At 37.9% G+C, this 21600-nt stretch overlaps 1 protein-coding gene across 1 annotated transcript; it reads left to right on the top strand.

Moving 5' to 3' along the window:
* Window positions 1–6700: 6700 nt before the first annotated feature.
* Window positions 6701–12028, top strand: LOC129806693 (uncharacterized). Its single transcript, XM_055855463.1, has one exon. The coding sequence runs from the start codon at window positions 6701–6703 to the stop codon at window positions 12026–12028; it is 5328 nt and encodes a 1775-aa protein (XP_055711438.1).
* The last annotated feature ends 9572 nt before the right edge of the window (window positions 12029–21600 follow it).

Raw genomic sequence — 21600 nt, 5'->3', positions numbered from 1 at the left:
TGTTCAACATTCAAAGGAAGAACAAAACACGCAATTTGTTATTCCTGTTTTCAAAGCTGACAAAAAGATTTTAGCGTATTTATAATGAATAAATAAAATCTCACATAAGGTACCAGTGCCAATAGTTGTAACTAGTATTTCATCAGTTAACGACAAAGTGACAATAGACAACGATTTAGCACAAAACGAAAATAATGTGAAAAAGTCGAAGACAAATTCTATACTGCACGCTATGGCTTCTTAAGACAAAATTGGAGGAGATACGAACCCAAGTACGAACCTCAGATTTATATTCTCGGTCATAAATCAGTGGTGGAATAGAAAACCGATTATATCAAAATCTTACTCTTCTAATAGAACACTTTCGGATTTTATTTATACGCTCTAAAGTAGTTTTCCATAGTATACCTATTCCTTTTGCTCATCTAAAGACTAAAGTAGGGGAAAGTGATCTCCCTTCGAACGTTCATGCCTTCAAATAATGTGAATTTCATTTGTTTTTCGTAAGAGATTTACACTAAATTATCACGGAATTATCAACAATTGATGAGAATCCAACTAATGTGTAAGTCTCTTAAGGAAATTAAAAAAAAATTCACATTATTCAAAGGCATGAACGTTCGAAGGGAGAGCACTTTCCCCTAGTGAGAAAATTTCGAAATTTCAATTTGGACTCGATTCTAATAATTATTACATTGTACTCTGCTATTACCAAGCAACAATTCAGGCTATTAAAACTTGATTACCAACAGTACCAGCATTCAGAGTAATAGCAAAATGTATCAAATTTTTAGAACAATTCTTTTTTGTACCTTTTGTACCACTATTATTACCACCTGTTGACGTATATAAAAATATTAAAGCAAAATTTAAATCCTTATTAACTCTATTGTGATTCAGCTGACCTAAAGACTCTATGAAAAATATAAAACCATATAACAATTTTACTTGAATTTAAATTGTCTGGGCTAGGTGACTTATCTGAGGTTCTATTTACCAATTTTGATCTTCCAAAGACTATAGAACAGTTTCATTTGGATAAATCCTGTACCTTACTAAAGCAATATCTAAATTTATTATCCAATAAAACTATGATCCTTCACTATTAATTCCTGATTACTAATAAAATTGTTCTAAGTTCTAAACATTTTATATAAACTTCTGAAAATACGTTAGCATCATTTTCAAACAGAGCCATAAAGAGCAAAAAAATAAATAATACTTATTCTAATTAAAAAAAAAAGAAAACAAAATGTTCATTAAAAAAGCTCAGAAAATATTTTTGGTCACAAAATTTGGAATATAAAAAAAAGGTTTTAATAAAAAAAAGAATTTCAAAATTTTTTCAATAATAGATATTATTAAATTTACAATATTTTCAGTATTTGAGATCAAACTCCTTTAAGCTTCCCATGCTTGAACTCACACCCAAAATCCCATGCATTTCAACTTGATTCACATTTAAAGTCTTACGTTACGACAAACTACTAGTTCATTTATAATTTACAAATCCTTATTTATATAATGTCTTGCGTTGGATAATGTTTTGTAAATAAATGCAGTTTGAAAACTATATTATTTACAAAGTTGCTGTACTCACCACAACATTCATTTAATTAATATCATCCGAAAATAACGTATTTATATATGCTGTTAATTATTTTGTACATTTGGAAGAAGCATATTATCTTGTACTGAGAAAACATGTTTGGGGTGTACTGTAAGAGTATGGACTGGATAAGGATTTGTTGGGTACCAACAGAGAGTGCAGAAGCTGTATGCGTACGGCCGCAAGCTACTGGATGGAAAGCTTCCAAATGAATGTTGGACTCCGCCAGAGAATCCGATTTATCACCGTTCGTGTTCATTTAATTTATATATGGACAATATGGAGGAGAGTGCTCAGGGGCAGAATTCGATTAGATTTCAGAGTGAGCTATTTCCTCCCATTGTTGATGATTTGATCCTTTTGAAATCTTCCGAAGAAAAATTTGACTAAATTCTGAACATATCTGAGGTACTGGAGATTTTTCAACAATCTGAGAAATCCATTTTGTGTAGGGCGTATGGCTCATTCGACAGTTGCTAACCCAGCCGACGGCCAAACCCACCAATCCTAATCCTTCATTCACATGACACACCTAACACATTATCCCTAGGCGGGTGCTGAAGGTTGTCATAATACTTAATAAGTTATATTATTTCAGTGAGCCCCATCAGAGCTTACATTTGTATATTAATCTCATGGAAACGTTGAAGAAGTTCCAGTATCTCAGGCTGATATTCGCGAGTTATATTTCTGCATCAGTAATGTGGGATTTTTTAGAAACTTGGTGGAGAAGTCCGATTTTAATCGTTCAGCTAAATTATCGGTTTGTAAGATCTGTTTTCCGGTCCAGAAACTTAAGCATAAAGACTAAGCTACTGCTGTATAGGATATGATCCTGCCAGTCCTCACGTATTCGTCTGAGACGTGGGTCCTCAGCAAACAGAACATTGCGAACTCTTAGCCGCGTTTGAGAGGAGGATCCTACGACGGATCTTTGGCCTCATATGTGAGCAGGGACGATTCCGGAGCCTATACAACCATGAGGTGTATGAGCGCTACCGAGAGGTAACTGTCGTCAAGCAAATACGCCTCAATAGGCTCCAGTGGGCTGGTCATCTGGTTCGCAAGGATGAAGACGACCCAGCCTGGAAAGTCTTTAGGGGCGGACTCTATGCTTCGAAGAGACGAGGCCGACCCAGCCTCAGATGGACCGACGGCGTGAACCAGGACGCCAGCTCATTAGGGATGCGGAATTGGAGAACAGTGGCGCGTAACAGGCTCGAGTGGCGACGGGTCCTGAGTCAGGCCAAGACCAGTAATTGATTGTAGCGCCGGATAAGGAAGTAAGTAAGTAAGTGAGATGTGTTTATCCTATCTTCATCCATTAGTCATTCAATTAGGCTCATGACCGACAAAATAAGATCACGAGAGCAAACTTTTGAGATGAGCCACCTCGAGGTAGTTAAAGAGATCACTCGAGATCAAATGAAAGACGTAGTTCTTCATGAAAAAATCTGCTTTTTCGTGAATGAAGAGAGATTCCCTGGAAAAGCTATTAAAGCCATTATGACGCGGAATCAACTTCTGGACAAGCTAAACAACTGTAAACTGTCAGTCGGGTGTCAGGCCTCTTAAGGCAACTAGCACCTAGCCAGATGCCCCAGAAGAGGCCCAAGTCCACACGTCCTTCTTCTCTGACCTTCTAGACCGGACTGACTCTTTCGGCTCTCGAAATTTTAGGTACGGTGGCAAAGTCTCAGAAGGCAATGACGGCGCAGCAGCTTAGAAGCGGTCTACGAACGGATTTGAAAAGAAACGTTTAAGAAAGGTTTACACAACCTAGAATAAGGTAGCTGGTTCAAATTGAGAACCCTACCCTACTTAACTAGAAAGATCGACATCCGTGGATTATTTAATCGGTCATCAGACTAGAGCTTTATGCCGGCTTCAGACTGGAGATTTAGCCCAGGTCTCAAAAATCTAAATAACAAGCAATTTTATTGACTTTTCAAAATCTAATGAATCATTTGCCCTTAATCCAATCCTAAACAACAATTTCCTCAAATATCTTGTCAGAAAAGGAATTAGAAGAACTAAGCCATATGGCTAAGCCTCAGGTCTGAAGCTCATATTTGACTAGTTATAAAATTCTAAATAAACAAATAATTTTATTGTTTTTTTTTCAGAATCTAATAAATCATTTAATAATAAAATCCATTAATAGTAATAATAATGGTGGCACAACGTTCCATAGAGGAACTTAGTTCTTTACTCAAGGGTAGTCCGGAAAATCCATTATTATTTTTTCTTATACAGTGATGGATATCTCAGTGGTGCAATAGGCAAGGCAAGACAGTTGGGTCTTGAGCGGACGAGATCTCTCACTAGACCTGCAAAGTTGTGAGTTTGATTCCCGCCCGGTTCAAGGAACTGAAATGCACCGCCTCTCCCTGCCCAAAACACTCTGGAAGCACGGAAGAAGCATCCACAAGTACAGGGAAGATGTTCCTGGGCGGTCTACAATGGACTTAGCGGATTCTTCCATCACGGAATATATCAGCAATATAACATGATTACATTGCAATTAAGTATTCCGATACGATTAATAATAATACAGGGATGGGGTTGTCAGTTCCATGTCCCGTGGAATCCAGTGCAGTGAATCTTACTGAATGCAATTCGAACACGTTTAAAGCCAGAAAAATTCCTGGTGACCTAAAGGGGATTCGAACCCGGGACACATGCATCATAGAGCGAGTGCTGTATCACTTAATTCATTGAATGCTCCTAATATCTAATTCTAAGTCATAATTTACCAAAAAATCTTGTCTGGTAAGAATTTAAAGAACTTAAGTCATATGGCTACGCCTTTTGAAGCCCGTATAACCTGGATATCATAAGGCCACGACTTTATTAAGAACAAGCAAATGAATTGAAAGTGAACGAATAAAAAAATATACCCTGTATTAGACTATCTGCTGCACTATAAAATCTTTAAATATTCATAAAAACTCTTTAACAAAAAATATGAACTTAAAAATCAATAAAATTTAAAATGACGAATGAGTCTCTATCCCAAAAAATGAAAGTTCATATAGTAGTAGAGCTGTTTCCTAATTCATCATACATCAACACAATCTTAAAAGAGATTTAGAGATGGTTTAGATTAAATACTAGCAAAAACACCATTAGTTTATACAATGTATATGAATATTCTTTTCATACACGATTCTTGTACTTAGTATTTTTAAATTTATTGCAACGTGGTGTCTGTATTTCAACTTTAAGTATTATTTTGGTTTCCTAAAGTTCACTCGTATGCAAAAACCTTTACCATCTTTGTAGAGCTTTTGCATGTCACTTACATTATGAATTACATTACGTGTTATTCGTTTTATATTCTTGTTTTCGCACATATTGCCAGATGTAGGTTAAGTGTAAGTTTCTCAACCACATAAATCAAATAAAATTAATTTCAAGAATATATCGTTATTCCCCACGCGGTTCTTTGTTGAAATGCAATAGATGCAGTTCTATTGCAAATAGAATGAGGATATGTGAGGGGATAGAAATCTTTAAAATGTAGAACGGGAAACCGCTTTCGCTACATGTCCCTATAATGACAGGGGAAAATCTCAACTATATTATGAGTACATATATAGAGAAAACCCAATTACCCCTGGAACATTCAATATCCTGAGCGACAGAGTGGAGCTTTCACCGTGTCGTGCCCTTACATCGACATGATCTCATAATTCATCCTTTTTATAGTGCGACTGCTTTTCAAGTTATCACAAGAGCGGCGGAATTTTCCTCTAGTTTTCCAACCATCCGCAAATTGTGGGGCAATCGGTGTGTTATGTAGAGCACCCCCAAAAGAGTGTCTTTACACCCAAACACTGAGCAAAACCATTTCTACCCTCTGAGTTTCCCATACTTTTTGCAACGTAAGGCTAATCTTCAGCATATGTGTGATTTTATACCAGAATGTGTCGTTTTCTCCCTACGATGGTACACAATATATATTAAACATACCATTTCATTTTCTTCCGAAGCCCAAAAATGATGTCATAGCGAGACAATTTCAGCACTTAAACAACAGGAAATTTCAAAATGACTGGTCCATGGAAAATACACAGACAAAATTATCATACAGTTTATTTAAAGTCGTTTTTTGGACAATTTTAATATTGCTTTAATAATAACGACAGTTTTAGAAAGAGATTTTGAAGATTAAAAAACAAGGTGCTATTTTGAAATATTTTAAATTTAAAAATTCAAGACTTTATAAAATTTGTCAACTGTTGATATTGTGACAGTTACTGTTGGAAATTAGTCCATGTTTTCAGCATGGACATATGTTTTGGAATGTATGAAATGTCACTTCGCAAGAGAGGGGAAAAAAGGGAAATTTTTATCCAGCGGCAAACTGGATAAAGCTCTTTGTAAAAGAAGAAACTTGGAGAAAAATCATCGTCAAGAAGGGAAGCCATTTTTAGTGAGAAAAGAATTCTTTGATTTATTGCATTTAGAAGTTAAGTAAAGCATTAGTGAGAATATTATAAAGTAGAGTTGTGAATTTGAAATTATCAGGAGAGTGAAAATAAAAGATCCCGTGAACAGAGATCCTCCGGCTTTTCAATTTGAAGATTCAGGGAGCTTCTTCAAAGGAGTCCACGAGGCACAAAGGAATCCGGTCAATCGACCCGGATTTAATCATTTTGTGTCTCTTCAACAGGTATCTATTCTGGATGTGGGTTTCTGTAGGAAGGCAGTCAACCTAACCTAATATTATTTCATTGAATTGTGCAGGTATTGCTGGAAGTGAGTTGCAGTAAGGTCAGGAATTAATCAGGCTATAATTGCGACTCTTTTAGGTAATCCTCCACATAAAATTCTGGTCCTTCGATCGTCCTACAAGCAACTGCACCTGTGGACCATTCTGGTCCTTCGATCGTCCAACAAGCAACCGCACCTGTGGACGATTGCCGATCCGTTTGACGTGTCTGCAAGGTCATCAGTTCCTTCGGCGTCAAGACAGAAGTACCACGGAAGTATTCTTCAAGACAATTTCAACCAAGGACAGTCAATTCTGGGTGTTGCTATCTCCGACATCTCAAGTACATCAAGCTCGGCTAGACAAGCGGCAGAATGGCGTCAAATGTAACCCTCTCAACTCTACACAAGGATCGAGGCAATGTCAAAAGACTTCTCACCACGCTCGAGAAGAAATTCAATGCTCAAGAAGTCTCGATTGCTCTCGCAAATGCAATGATGCAAGAAGTGCAAGAGATTCAGAAGAAATTTGAGTCCATTGATCAACAGTTGATGGAGCTCACACTAGACGATGATGAGCAGGCGCTCAAGGAAGAGAAAGAATCAGAAGGTATCTACCAAAGATGCATGGAAATCAAGCTTTCTCTTGGAGAGTTTCTTTTTGAGAACAATCCACAAGTGTCTGCACAACCAACTGCACAGAGAGATGACGCAAACTCCAACCTGGACTCTGTGCTCTCCAATCAGACGAACATTATGCGACAGATGCTGGAGCTTCAGAGAACATCGATGACATCATCATCATCAGGACATGGTGGTGTTCGCACAAAACTACCACAACTCACACTACCTACGTTTGATGGTCGCTACACTGAGTGGTTGAACTTCAGGGATGCTTTCCAGAGCACAATTCACGAAAATGATGACCTCAAGGACAATCAGAAGATGCAATATCTCAAGAGGGCATTAACTGGAGAAGCAGCTGAAGAGATTGGCAATGTGCAAATCTGTGACCGCAACTACGAGCCAACTTGGGCAAGACTGGTGAAGCGATATCAGAAGAAGACTCATTTGGTGAATGCGCTCATAGAAGAATTCTTGGCTCAATCAAGGAAAAAAGTGGAAAATGTCTTGGATCTACAAGCCGCAAACCGCAAATACAAGCAGATCTTTGACAGTTTGAATTCATTGGGCGAGGATTGTATGACGCTGGATATTTGGCTGATTTATCTGATGAAGCTAAATATGAATGAGAATTTCCGCACCAAGTGGGAAGAGGGTAGGACCGCTGAGAAGATGGCAACACTAGAGGAGTTCTTTGATTTTATGACCCAGCAGACAGATGTGATGGAGAGAGCAGCCATGGATGTTTCGAAACCTCCTTCCTCAGAAGCAAAAGGATCTTCAAAATCATCCAAGACGGGTATCAAGACACATCACACAGAAGTTCAGCAATGTTTCAAATGCAGAGTTGGACATCCTCTCTTTATGTGCGATGACTTCAAGGCTCTTACTGTGGATGACAGGCGAAACTTGGTCGCAAAATCGATGCTCTGTTTCAATTGCCTTAGGAATACTCATTCTTCGAAGAAATGCCTGTCTAAGGCAAGATGTCACAAGTGCGGGAAGCGTCATCATAGCTTGCTACATTTGCCACAATTTGTGGGAGCTAATCCGCAAACTCAAATACAAGGAACAGAGAAAAGCAGTGTTCCGGCACTCACGCAACCAGTTGCACCGCCAATTTCACAAGTAAATGCGACACAACAAACACCTTTGCCTCAACCAGGACCTAGCGGAAGTTCTGGAGTGATCACACACCATTCATCAGTTCATCACAGAGCTTTGCTACCTACAGCACTCGTGAATATCAAGGATGTCTATGGTGATTATCAACAATGCCGAGTGTTGATAGATGGAGGCGGAGAATGCACAATGATCTCGGAGGATTGTGCACAAAGGTTGTCTCTTCCGAGGCGACATGCTCGAATCCCTGTCACTGGCGCTGCTGAAGTGGCAATCGGATTCACTCGAGGGCTGGTCCAGCTGGAGATCAGTTCAATCTACAACCCAGATGAGAAGATACAAGCTGAAGCCTATGTTATGCAGAAGGTAACATCTCTACTACCACCGGCAGCACTCACAGAGAAGAAATGGCCACACATTGACTCTTTGCGTCTGGCTGATCCTCAGTTTAAGACGCCAGGAAAGGTAGATGTTATCCTTGGAGCAGAGTACGCTCTGGCCATCACTCTTCCCCAGATATTGAAGGGCAGCGAGGGGGAACCTATCGCTCAACTCACTATCTTTGGCTGGATAGTGGGAGGAAAAATGTCTGGAGAAGTGAAGTCTTTTACATCTCTTCATACTCAATATGACCTGAATGAGACGCTCAAGCGATTCTGGGAAGTAGAAACTATCATGCCAAAGCAACCACATCTCACCGAGGAGGAGCAGCTGTGTGAAACACATTTTGCTGAGACACACACTCGAGACAAGTCAGGCCGATATGTGGTAAAATTGCCATTCAAGCCTTCTCATGAAGACTTGGGTGACTCAACGACAACAGCCATGGCTCGTCTGCAGGCCATGGAAAGGCGCTTCACAAGGAAACCAGTGCTTCAGCAAGGATACAAACAATTCATGGATGAGTATCTGGCATTGGACCACATGGAACTCGTTCAACCGGACGAGCTTGAGAAGCCAAACAACATGAAGTATGTACTGCCCCATCAGGCAGTCATCCGACCAACAAGTGAAACTACAAAGCTCAGGGTAGTGTTCGACGCATCCGCGGCGACTCGACCAAACAAACCATCTCTGAATGAAGTTCTAGCTGTAGGACCACCCCTACAAGATGACCTGCTGGTTCTACTTCAAAGGTTCAGGACTCATCAAGTGGCTCTATCAGCAGATGTAGAAAAAATGTACAGACAAGTTCTTGTGTCTGAAGCTGATAGAGACTTCCAGAGAGTCTTCTGGAGGCAAGCACCAACGGAGAAAGTTCAGACCTATCGTCTCAAGACCGTGACCTATGGAACATCGTGTGCTCCATATCTCGCAAAGAAGGTTCTTCAACAAATTGCTCACGACTACAGGAGTGAGTTTCCGGAAGCATCACAAGCTATTCTGTCCAGTTTCTACATGGATGACTTGTTGTGCGGCGCAGCCACTGTTGAAGAAGGAAAGAAACTGAGACGAGAGATTCAAGAGGTTCTCAACCGAGGACATTTTTCCCTCCGGAAGTGGTCTTCGAACTCAGAGGAAATCCTGGAAGAAATACCATCAGACATGATAGCCATTACACCTGACGAAATCCGAACTCAGTCAAAATCCATTTCAGCTCTTGGATTGAAATGGAACCCAGGGAATGACACATTTTCGTTAATGATTGACACTCCACCACTAGTTACCACAAAGAGGGAGTTCAGCTCTGCAGTGGCCAAAACATTTGACCCCTTGGGATTTGTCACACCAGTGACAGTAACATTCAAAATATTGTTTCAACTTCTTTGGGTACCAGGGATCAACTGGGAAAGTGAGCTGCCACCAGACGTTCAGGATCATTATCAGAAGGTTCAGTCTCAATTCAAGTGTCTCCAGGAAGCTGAGATTCCAAGGATTATTCCTGCCAAAGAGGGTGTAATCGAGTTACACGGTTTTTCAGATGCTTCTGAAAAAGCATTCAGTGCTGTTGTCTACGCCAAGGGAATTGATGAAAAGGGACAGGCAATAGTGAATCTAGTTATGGCTAAATCCCGTGTAGCACCGCTCAGCCCAATCACAATTCCAAGGATGGAATTAAATGGATGTGTTTTGCTCGCGCAAATCATGGAAAAACTGAAGGATGCTTTGTCCAACCGGAAGATTGAGGTACATGCTTGGACAGACTCCATGATTTGTCTCCAATGGCTCAAAGATGATCCCCGAAAATGGAACAGATATATCGGGGCAAGAACAAGTTTCATCATGGAAATCATCCCACCTGACCGATGGCGACATGTATCATCTGGCGACAATCCTGCGGATTGTGCTTCAAGAGGGCTTCTGCCAGAAGAACTGATGCAGCACCATTTGTGGTGGCACGGGCCAGATTGGCTCCAGAAGGATGAAACTCATTGGCCAGCTACCAAAGTCATCAAAAAAGCCAATCCTGATGAAGCAAAACCCACAAAGATGCAATTATTCACGTCACAAAACACAGAGGAATTTCTGTTTGGTCTCCTTGAGAATCATTCGGACTATCTGCGGACTGTAAGAGTGTTTGCCTTAACCTTGCGTTTCATCAAAAACACCCAAGTGACAGAAGACAAACGTGAGAAAGGATTTGTGACTGTGAAGGAACAAAACAACGCAGCTGATCGTATATTTGCTTATATCCAACAACAATACTTTCCTGAGGAGTACAAGTGTCTCAAATCCGGAAAACCTCTTCCCAAGTCAAGCAAATTGAGACATTTAGTGCCCTATCTGGACGATTCAGGCGTGATGCGAGTTCTAGGAAGACTACGACATGCTCAGGTGCCAGAGAGAACTCGCCATCCCATCATCTTGCCAAGCCAACATCCGTTGGTTAGGAGCCTAGTGACTTTCACACACAAAACTCATCTTCATTCAGGTGCTCAGCTGACTCAGGGCATCCTGCGCTCAAAGTATTGGATAGTGGGGATGAGGAATCTCGTGAAGGATGTCATCCGGAAGTGTGTGATTTGTGTGAAAGTCAAGCCAAGGACGGAGAGCCCACTCATGGGAGACTTGCCAGCCGTGCGAGTCCAACAGTGTCGGGCATTCTACAATTCTGGATGTGACTTTGCCGGGCCTTTCCGGATTCGTGCCTCTTACCTGAGGAAATCTGTGGTCACAAAGGGATACATCTGTGTATTCGTGTGTATGGTAACCAAGGCCATACACCTGGAAGTTGTCAGCGACTTGAGTACCGAGAAGTTTGTCGCTGCCTTGCGCCGTTTCACCGCCCGTAGAGGTCATTGCCAGACGCTCTACTGCGACAACGCGACGAACTTTGTGGGAGCTGCAGGAGCGACTCGAGAAGATCGACTGAAAGGCATTCGTGATCACCAAAACAAGGTAACAAAGTTCATGTCTAGTTACGGAACTCAGTTCCACTTTATTCCGGCATATTCTCCAACCTTTGGGGGATTGTGGGAGAGAGGTGTGGGAAATGTCAAAACCCATCTCAAAAGAGTCTTGGGGGACTCCATCCTAACTTTTGAGGAGTTTGCCACTGTGTTGACCCAAATAGAGGCGTGTGTGAATTCACGTCCGCTCTGTGGAATGTCTCTGGACATAGAGGATCAGGAGCCATTGACACCAGCCCACTTTCTGGTGGGACATGCATTAACACTTGAAGCCACAGAAAAAGATTTTACCGAAGCAAATCCCAATCGCCTCACCCGCTGGAAGCTACTACAGAGATTTGTCCAGCATTTCTGGAAGAGATGGAATCAAGAATACATCACTTCACTTCAGCAGAGGCCCAAGTGGTGTACATCAACCAGAAATCTCGAGATTGGTGATTTAGTTCTTCTCCGGGAGAACACGATGAAGCCAGCAGCATGGAAAATGGGACGTGTGACAGCCACTCATCCTGGAAAGGATCTTGCCGTACGGGTTGTCACAATCAGGACGAAGGATGGACTGCAGAAGAGAGCAGTCAACACTCTTGCGAAGTTGCCAGTGGAGTAACTTTGTTGAGGTTCCCTCAAGAGGGGGAATATGTTGGAAATTAGTCCATGTTTTCAGCATGGACATATGTTTTGGAATGTATGAAATGTCACTTCGCAAGAGAGGGGAAAAAAGGGAAATTTTTATCCAGCGGCAAACTGGATAAAGCTCTTTGTAAAAGAAGAAACTTGGAGAAAAATCATCGTCAAGAAGGGAAGCCATTTTTAGTGAGAAAAGAATTCTTTGATTTATTGCATTTAGAAGTTAAGTAAAGCATTAGTGAGAATATTATAAAGTAGAGTTGTGAATTTGAAATTATCAGGAGAGTGAAAATAAAAGATCCCGTGAACAGAGATCCTCCGGCTTTTCAATTTGAAGATTCAGGGAGCTTCTTCAAAGGAGTCCACGAGGCACAAAGGAATCCGGTCAATCGACCCGGATTTAATCATTTTGTGTCTCTTCAACAGGTATCTATTCTGGATGTGGGTTTCTGTAGGAAGGCAGTCAACCTAACCTAATATTATTTCATTGAATTGTGCAGGTATTGCTGGAAGTGAGTTGCAGTAAGGTCAGGAATTAATCAGGCTATAATTGCGACTCTTTTAGGTAATCCTCCACAGTTACTAAAGTTGAAACATTACGACATTCATCAGTAAAATTAATCAAACAAGAAACAAAAGGCGCGATATATCGAATTAACCCAAAACTTCAAAAAACTCAATTGATTACTTTTCAATTTGATTTGTAAACATAATTTTCGAATGGTTAATTTTTTTTTCAATATTATTTAAATAAATTGTTGCGAACCATATCTGTGCATTACAACTACTTCTTCACATATTTATGATAGCACATAGTTCTTTGTGAAAGACCAAAAGAGAATTATGAAAAATCATGTCAAACAATAAAAGAGGGGCTTGAGAGATTAAAATGAACAGGAACGTTGATGGTACAAAACCGTAGAGGCTAAACCTATTCAACCCTTTGTCCTCAATTGCGATCGTAAAATTCAGAATCAATAGTGAAAAATAACCTCTGGAATAAACGTCCTAAAAAATCTATTATGGTGCAATTCCATTGAAAACTAAAAAAAAAATTAACACGGTGAAACGGTCCTAGTAAGACAGAATTATAATGCAATTATACGCGGAGCTAAAAAATAACTCTTTGTATCAAAAATTGGTGGCTAAGCGTCCTATTAGGCTCTACGAAGTACTTGAACTCGTGACATAGATACTACTTCAAAATCATTTTCGAATCATTTACCGTTTTCCGGTTCTCAACCGATTTTAACCGATTGATAAATCACTCAAAAGATTGCCCAAAAAAGTTTTAAGAGTAATAAAATTGATTTTCAGACAAAAATTATTACCGGTTCATTAACGATTCATTACCAGTGCACAACTAATTTATAAATCACACAAAACATTCCCCAGAAAACCGTAGTAGTAATTATTATTGAATTTCGGATAAAAATTAATTGGAATGATTTCAGGCTAGCTAGAAATTACAAGACCTTTCCAACGAGAAAAAATATGATACCATTTAGATGAAAAATACGCTCTCTACAGCCTTTTTTAACGTTTTTAACCGTTTTTAACCTTTGACATTGAAAATCGTTATTAGGAATGATTCAACGGTATTTTTGTATAAGGACGAAATGTTCGAATAGGCAACCTTCTAAAGCTTAGTTAATGGTCCCTAGGTCTACTTATGAGGATGTGGATCGCCCGAAGATCACAAATCTTTATCCCTAACTCTTTGGCCTCTAGGCGTGGTAACGGTCGGATGGACAACCGCACAGACCGTCTGTACGTCTGTCCGTTTATCCATCCGTCCTGACGACAGCCGGACGGACAGACAGATAGACGGACAACCAACAGTTTCACATAATTTCTTAGAAATCATGTGAAACGTAGAGATATGTTGGGATAAGTGATCCCCGCGCTGTAGATTGTGAAATTTTGGGGAGCGAAAAAAATCAAGGAATTATATACCTACTGCTCTCTTTGTGAAGTTTGAGTAGTAAAAAGCAGCAATCTTTAAATTCAAGGAGTAATATATGCAGGGAAGAACCGGCATGTTTTGACTTGGTATTATTTTTACAAAACTCAGAAAATTATCTTAAAATGTTATACAGCGCATAGTAATTATTCACTAGTACAGACTATATTAAAATAATTCAATTAGTGTTTTTCTTACATTTATTTAAATAATCAAAAAATAAAGCACTGTGTCTCAAACATGCAAGCTCTCCCCTACATTCTTCTTAACCATCGCAATTCATCTAGACATCTAGAGCCTTAACAAAATAAATTACGTAATTAGTTTACTTATCCAAAGCAATTATAAGGGTCTTATTGACTTATTCTAACTCGTTAACTCGTTAATATTGATATAATATTGAGGTTAAAGATTTAAAGGTCAAATATAAGAAGAAATGCGGATGAGGTCTATCACATAAAAATTCAAAATTAAATTATTATAATTTTTAGTTATTAATCATTTATTGCTTGAGCAAAATTATTTAATTATTTTCGAGTAATTAAAACGAAAAACTGCTTACTCCTTTGGCATAATATGGCAATTAATTATGAAAGACATAAAGTGCTAGGTATATAATTACAAGAGACAGGGTGCAATTATCAACTTATCAGCCCCTTGTGCAAATTTAAGTTTATAACATCAAATATATAGGATGTAGAGTGTTGAGCTCATGTCAGTGCAGAAATATTCTTGTTAGGCAAAGTTTGTTCGTCTTATAAGTTATTCAGCAGAAACAAAGAAGATATTGATGAATTTAGAGGCAATCTGGATGCCGATTGAACGTTATTCATGAATTTGGCATTTTCTACTGACATTGAGATGAATTGCAAGGTATTATACGGATCCTTTGAGCTGAAAGGTGAAGGTATGTCTTAGAATTTTCAAAGATAGGGCAGATAAATTTTCTCTAGAGACATCCAAACACTACCTATTTGCAATTCCAACAGATTTATAACGGCAAAGAGTTGGCGAATTCTCAAAGTAGGTAAAATATGTAGACAGGAAAATTTTCACATTTGTGTAGAAAATCACCCCCGAACAATGTTCATAATCTGTCAGAGTGTGAAAATTTGCTAGAACTTGGCATCAACAAATTTCATTTCTTCTTCCTAATCAACCCAACGATGTCTGAGAATACTCCTTTATATCGTTCAGCCATCTCGGTGGAAATTTCCCAATGGAGGCACAAGTATATATGATCAGATGAGTTGCACTTTCATCAATATGCTCGCACTAAAAAGGATACACGTATTATATGAAATCGTAAGAACAGCAAACGGAATATTTTTTTTTACTCGGAGTATAAAAGCGAGCGATATATCCGATTTTTCATCATGTTAAATTTTTACTCAACATTTTCAGGCAATAGCTGTTCGACAATTTACCAATTTCTAAGCCAAGTGATTAAGGATGACATAAATTATTCATTCAACAGTTATCAACAAAATAGTAGGATAAAATTTGAAAAGGCGGACACATAAGAAAAAGCTCAAGTTTATGTAGATTTGTTTAGTGAAGTCGTCTAACATAGAATTTCAAAACGGTCCGGTTTTAGTAAATTACGTTATCATTATTAAATCAAATAACTGCCAAGGAATTACCTCAAACCACAATAAACTAAATTAATTTGCATTTTTTCAGGGAGGTCTGTCATGAATTTTTCGGCGGACGCAGAGATAAAAAAATCATTCCTAATAACGCTTTTTCAAGGTCAAAGGTTAAAAAGAGCTCTAGAGAGCGCATTTATTAGACGAATGAGGTCATATTTAGGCTCATTGGAAAGGTCTTGGAATTTCCGACAAAACTGAACCGGTTCAAATCGATTTTAAAACGATAATGAACCGCTTCAGAACCGATAACTATTTTTTATGCGAAATTCAATTATATTAGTCTTTATAAATCGATTCAAATCGATTGTGGACCTGTAAATGAACCGGTTATGAATCGATAAGTAATTTTTTCCGAAAATCAATTTTATTACTCTTAAAATTATTTTGTGTGACTTTCGAGTGATTTACAAATCAGTTTAAATCAGTTGAGAACCGGTAAACGGTAAATAATGCGAAAATACTTTAGAGCAATAGCATGTAAGTCACGAGTTCGAGCACTTCGCAAAGCCTGGGACGTTTTGCCTCGCCTTTTAAGGAGTATTGCTTCTCTAATATCATTCTTAATACATTTTAAAATGAATAAAAATATATTCATAGTATAGGGTTTCGGCCGCCTTGATTCTCATAGTTCCTTGCTCTTCCGGAATTCTTCCAAAGTCTTATTCATATCATCTCGTTCGTCAATTTAAACTGTTTTTAATATCTTTTGCATTGTTTAATCTAGAAATATGCAAAAATAAAAAATAATCGAAATTTGTGGAATAAAACAAGTGGCCGGAACTGCAAGCTGGTCGAAATTTAGTACAATTACCCTATGCCTTTGTTGGTTTCTTTAACTTTATCCCTTCTAATATTTTTTAGTTAAGTTACAAATCTTTTATATTAATTTTTGAATATATTTTTATATATTATAAGATGATATGCTATTCGCATACACGTACAGTCCCTTTAGTTTTTTTTTTGTTTTATTAAAATTTTCGTTAAGTTCAAAATTAAAGAAATAATATAGTTTCAGTAATAATGGCCTAATAAAGGACTGGTAGGGGAAAACACCATACCTTCCGATAACTTAAGCTTCGAACAATTCAATCTTTTCCTATGTTTTCAATGAATTTGTCCCATTATAATATTATATTTTAATAGCTAGTTTAATGCTTCTAATTTCCTGAAAAGAGCCATGGGTCAAATCCACTGAAAACATAGAGAAAATGAGTTGTTTGAAGCTTTAATCGTCCAAAGGTAGAGGGCTTTCACCTAAGTAATTTTTATCGTAAGGGTTTAATTAAATTTTTTAGTTCATTCTAAGGTGATTTTCGAGTTCTAAATCAGTACGCACCAAGAATAGCAACAAAGAAAATTGCAGAGTAGGGGCAGGCTTTCAGGTTTCGCACATACTCTAGCTTCGAACACTTCATATTTTCTCATATTTGTCTAATGTAAGTGATCTAAGTTTTTTTACGAAAGTCGTAAGTGAAATTAAAGATTAGGGGAAACTGAGGCACCACCAAACACGGGGTAGCACCAAACACTGCGAGTTTTTAATCAGATATTCGACTTCTAAGGACAAGACCTATGGGAATTTGTAGGCACTATAGAGATGCTTGTCTACTGAAGAAATGGTTGAGATAATCCAAGTAGTTAAGAAATAAAAATTAGTGTTTGGTGCTACCCCGTGTTTGGTGGTGCCCCAGTTTCCCCTGTAGGGAAAAAATGTAAAGTGTTCGAAGTCAGAATGGGTGTGAAACCTGAAAGCCTTCCTCGACTTGTACTCTTGTAAGCACTCTGCGAATTTTCCTACACCATGTTGTTATCTCTTCTTCTATTCTATTAAAATAGCAATGCAATTTTTCACACTAAATTGGCTTTTATTGCAGTCTCGAGCAAAAGAGCCAACTCTCAAGGAACCATGATTAAAATCGTTATGAAGAACATTCTACAATTTCTTCGGAGAGTCTATCTCAAAATATGCTAGAGAATTTGAATTAAGCTCGACAAATGTTTCATAAAAGTATAATTTGTGCCCTGTAATTTAATTTGAGTTATTTCGATCTTTCAAACGCTCTACACTGACTGTGTGAAAATAAGTATATTGCAAAATCAAATTTATACCAGAATCTTCGTTTGTAATGTGCTAATAAAAATAATAGTTGGAGATATCGACAAAGATCTTTAGAGAATATCTTCTAAAGTTGACTACAGGTTTATTGATAATATGGATGCATTCTTCGTATTCTTCATTTCCCCCAGAAAATCTATTCAGGTAAAATTCCAGACCATCTCTTCAATCATATACTTTACAATCCAGGACAAGAAAGCACAACTTTGGCATACCTTTTCCTCCATTAGGGATTTGTACCTCGAAAGGACAACCAAACAAAGATTTCGCAATAAATTATTCAGGAGTAAGCGGACAATAGAAGCGACTAATTGAAAATTGTCCAAACCCATGGAGGAGGAAAACTATTTTCCACCAGGTAATATGAAGAGCATCTTGCGATATTTACAAAGAAAACGACGAAGAAGAAAAGCTAGCTCACCCATTTCTTTATGTAATACATAAATAAAGTTTATTTTTTTCTATAAGCTCATAGAATGTTCATACGTCAGATGAAGTATTTCACTTTAGTGTGGGTATTAAATAGTTTGTGGTATACACTTTGTAGGAAAAGGCGCTTTTATGGCTTCATAAAAACTCCTTAAATATTTAAGGATATTGTCGTATATAGAAGTGAAATAAAATTGTAGAGAACATAACGGCGACTCATGGTGTTTTGAAAAGCTTTCATTTTTCTCAATCTTCCCTTCTCCACCTTTGTCTCTTCAAATTTCATTTACTCCTTTACAATATTTTCACAAAAAAAACTTTTTCACAATTTATGCAGAAAACTTTCCCGGAGTTTAGAGAACACATTAAACAGATAGAATAAATTTTAAAAGAGTTTATAGAAAAATCTTTTACTACGCCAAATACTTGATGAAATTTTACATTTAATCACTTTGCTTACACAACATCATCATCATCATTTCCAACCGCTTATCCCTATTGAGGTAGCAGACCCATGATATCTACATCCAGTTTAGCTGTCCTCGCCTGTCAATCCTCCACCACTTCAGGAAGATGTTCGGGTTCGATCTCAAGGTGCTCCAAGCCAAGATCCTGAATTTGATTCAACTACCTTGTCTTAGGCATTAGGTGTCAAAATGGCTTTCATAGCTTTTCTGGGGAATATTTCTTAATTCATGCACTAAATATGACCATATTATCGAATTTGTGATCCCTCAACTCGAAGAAGTAACTCCTTGACTCTTAACTCCTCACGAACAACTACATTCCTTTTTCGATCTCGACGAATGATCCCTTAACAACCCGGAGGTATCTCATCCCGGCGGTTTGTACTCGTGATCTTACATTTTCAGTGATTACCAAAATCTCATGACCCGGTGGCAGCCAAAATCCCGAAAGCCAAAATCCCGAACGCCAAAATCCCGAAAAGGTCAAAATCCCGAAAGCCAAAATCCTAAATTTTCAAAATCCTGAAAGGGATGAAATTATATGGAGAAAAATGTTTAATAATTTCCTAAGACACAGAAGATTTCTCTTTGCCTCCAGCAAGCGCGGGTACAATCGTGAGAGTAGCTGTGACATTTTTATTAATTCGGGATTTTGGCCCATTCGAGATTTTGGCTTTTGGGATTTTGACCGGGACTCCTCATGACCATATAGCTGAGAACAGCAATAAACACAGCCTTGAAAACCAATAATTTAGCTGGACGACTAAAAGCTTGGCTTAGTCGTCAAGCTTTAACCTGCGAAAGCTTGACCTATCCGCGACGAGAATTCTGCATCCATCCTACCATCACTCGTGAATACCACCCCGCGATACTTGATCTTCTCTACCTGTTTTAATAACACACCACTAACATGTAGAGTGCATTTTACATAGGTTGTCGGAAAGTCAACATTACCTCCAACTTACCCACGTTCAATTTTTTATCTATTTCGCCGCAACTATTAACAAATCGGTCACGTGTGTACTGAAGCTATTCTTCGGAAGATCCAAAAAGAACCAAATATAATCTGCAAAAAGGAGATGGCTTACCCTGAAATCCTCAATATGAATGGCATTCTGCCTTCGAATGTGCTCTATCATCTTGTCCATATACAGTGGCGGCAAAAAGCCACTGGACAAAATCCATGTTCCAGAAACCATGTGAAAAAATAACTTTTTTTTTTATCCATAGATATTATTCATGTATTTAAAAAAAATAATTCATTTTATTTCATATCAAAAATAAATGTTTTCCCAAAATTGTAGATTTTTCATCGGCCAGAAATTTCTTGACACATTTGTAAAACTTACTTAAACTGGTCAAATACGTTCAAGTAACTCATTCTAACCCAGTTACATTTTGAAGTTATGTCATTTGCGGGAAAAATGGTGGGCTTGCACATTTCTAAAGTTTTCAATAGTCAATTTATACCTATAAAAGTGATGATAGGGTAAAGGCTCATAATTTTGTACATTCTGCTTATAAGCATCGATTTTCCAAGTTTGAAGTGCGATATTTTCGATACCAATTGACTTTTTTGTTACTCTCTTTTCGGAAGGGTTGTTTAGAAACTTGGCAAGGGTTTATTGTCTTTGTTTTTACTAAAATTAGTCTTAATACGTTTAAAAATGAATTAATATGTAGAGGTGGATTTGACTCGAATTTTGGACAACTTGGTTATTAATTTGGACAACTTGGCTGTAAATTATTGAACAACTAATTAGCCTCAACAGAATGCCCATTGTTCTTCCATGAACCAATCTTACCAAGTCTTCTTCCTGTTAATGTAAGGGAAACGTAGAATGTCACAAGAAGCCCGAAAACTTTCCATATCATTTATTAAAGTGAATGCATTTTGGTAATCTAAGTACTCACGGATTCGCTCATTCCCTGGCCTTCCCGGGAGCCTTTCAAGGCTTTTCTCGCTACGTCTCTTTCGTAGAGATGTTGCTCCTTGGTTTCCCTAGACATTTGTCCCACCTAGTCATCACAAAAGCTAAAACTGCACGAAATTTGTAATGAAAAACATCTATCCAAAATAAAGACTATCACCTCACTGGTGAACCTCGTAGAAAATTGCCTATTTTTCACACGAAAAATGTAATTCACAAGGCAAATCTCACTTCAGGTTAAAAGTACAAATCACCACTAACGTGAATCCACACAATATTCAATGAATATTTAGTAATATCACTCAAAAAAAGCGAAGAAATATTGTTAGTACTTCACCACAGCTAAATAAGACTAGAGTAAACACAAAGTTCTGTCATATTTCTCGTAACCAATTGCTCACGCTAAATTTTCAACAAAGCAATTTTAACTCAAATCATATTCAAAATTTAACGTATTTAGTGTGAAAATCTTCCAAAAAGAACAAATATTTAGATAGATATCATCATTCATCAAATAATGGAATAAAAATCCATCATTTTAATCAATTTATTTTTAGTGTCCAATTTTATCCTCAAAGTGTTCAAAATAAGAAACTGGACAAAATTATGATCCTTTACCCTAAATATTATTATAAATTTAAGATAAAAAACTAGGTTAATTAAAGTGATGAAAAGTGCTTAATTTATATGTTTAAGAGAATTTCTGCTCTGTTTCTCTAATGTTATTATCCATCATGGATTATTTTTAGATTTTCAATAAATGTAATGAGCTAGAGAATTAATGATAATCGGAGCTATATAATATTGCTGGTTGATATGATATGCAAGTCAGTGCACGCGAATCTAACTTGCTAATGAGCATCTATTGTTAATCTGTGCAATGTTGTAATCTCAAGGTTGTGAAAATTCACAGTGTGCCTAATTGCCACATAAATTCCTAAGTGAAAATTGGGTCTATAGCGTGCGACTAAGTAACATGGCAACTCCCAGAATA

The sequence above is a fragment of the Phlebotomus papatasi genome, chromosome 3 (assembly GCF_024763615.1).
Source record: "Phlebotomus papatasi isolate M1 chromosome 3, Ppap_2.1, whole genome shotgun sequence".
NCBI lineage: Eukaryota > Metazoa > Arthropoda > Insecta > Diptera > Psychodidae > Phlebotomus > Phlebotomus papatasi.
The sequence above is the reverse complement of the archived record's forward strand: the minus strand, read 5'-3'. Positions and strand labels throughout refer to the sequence as shown.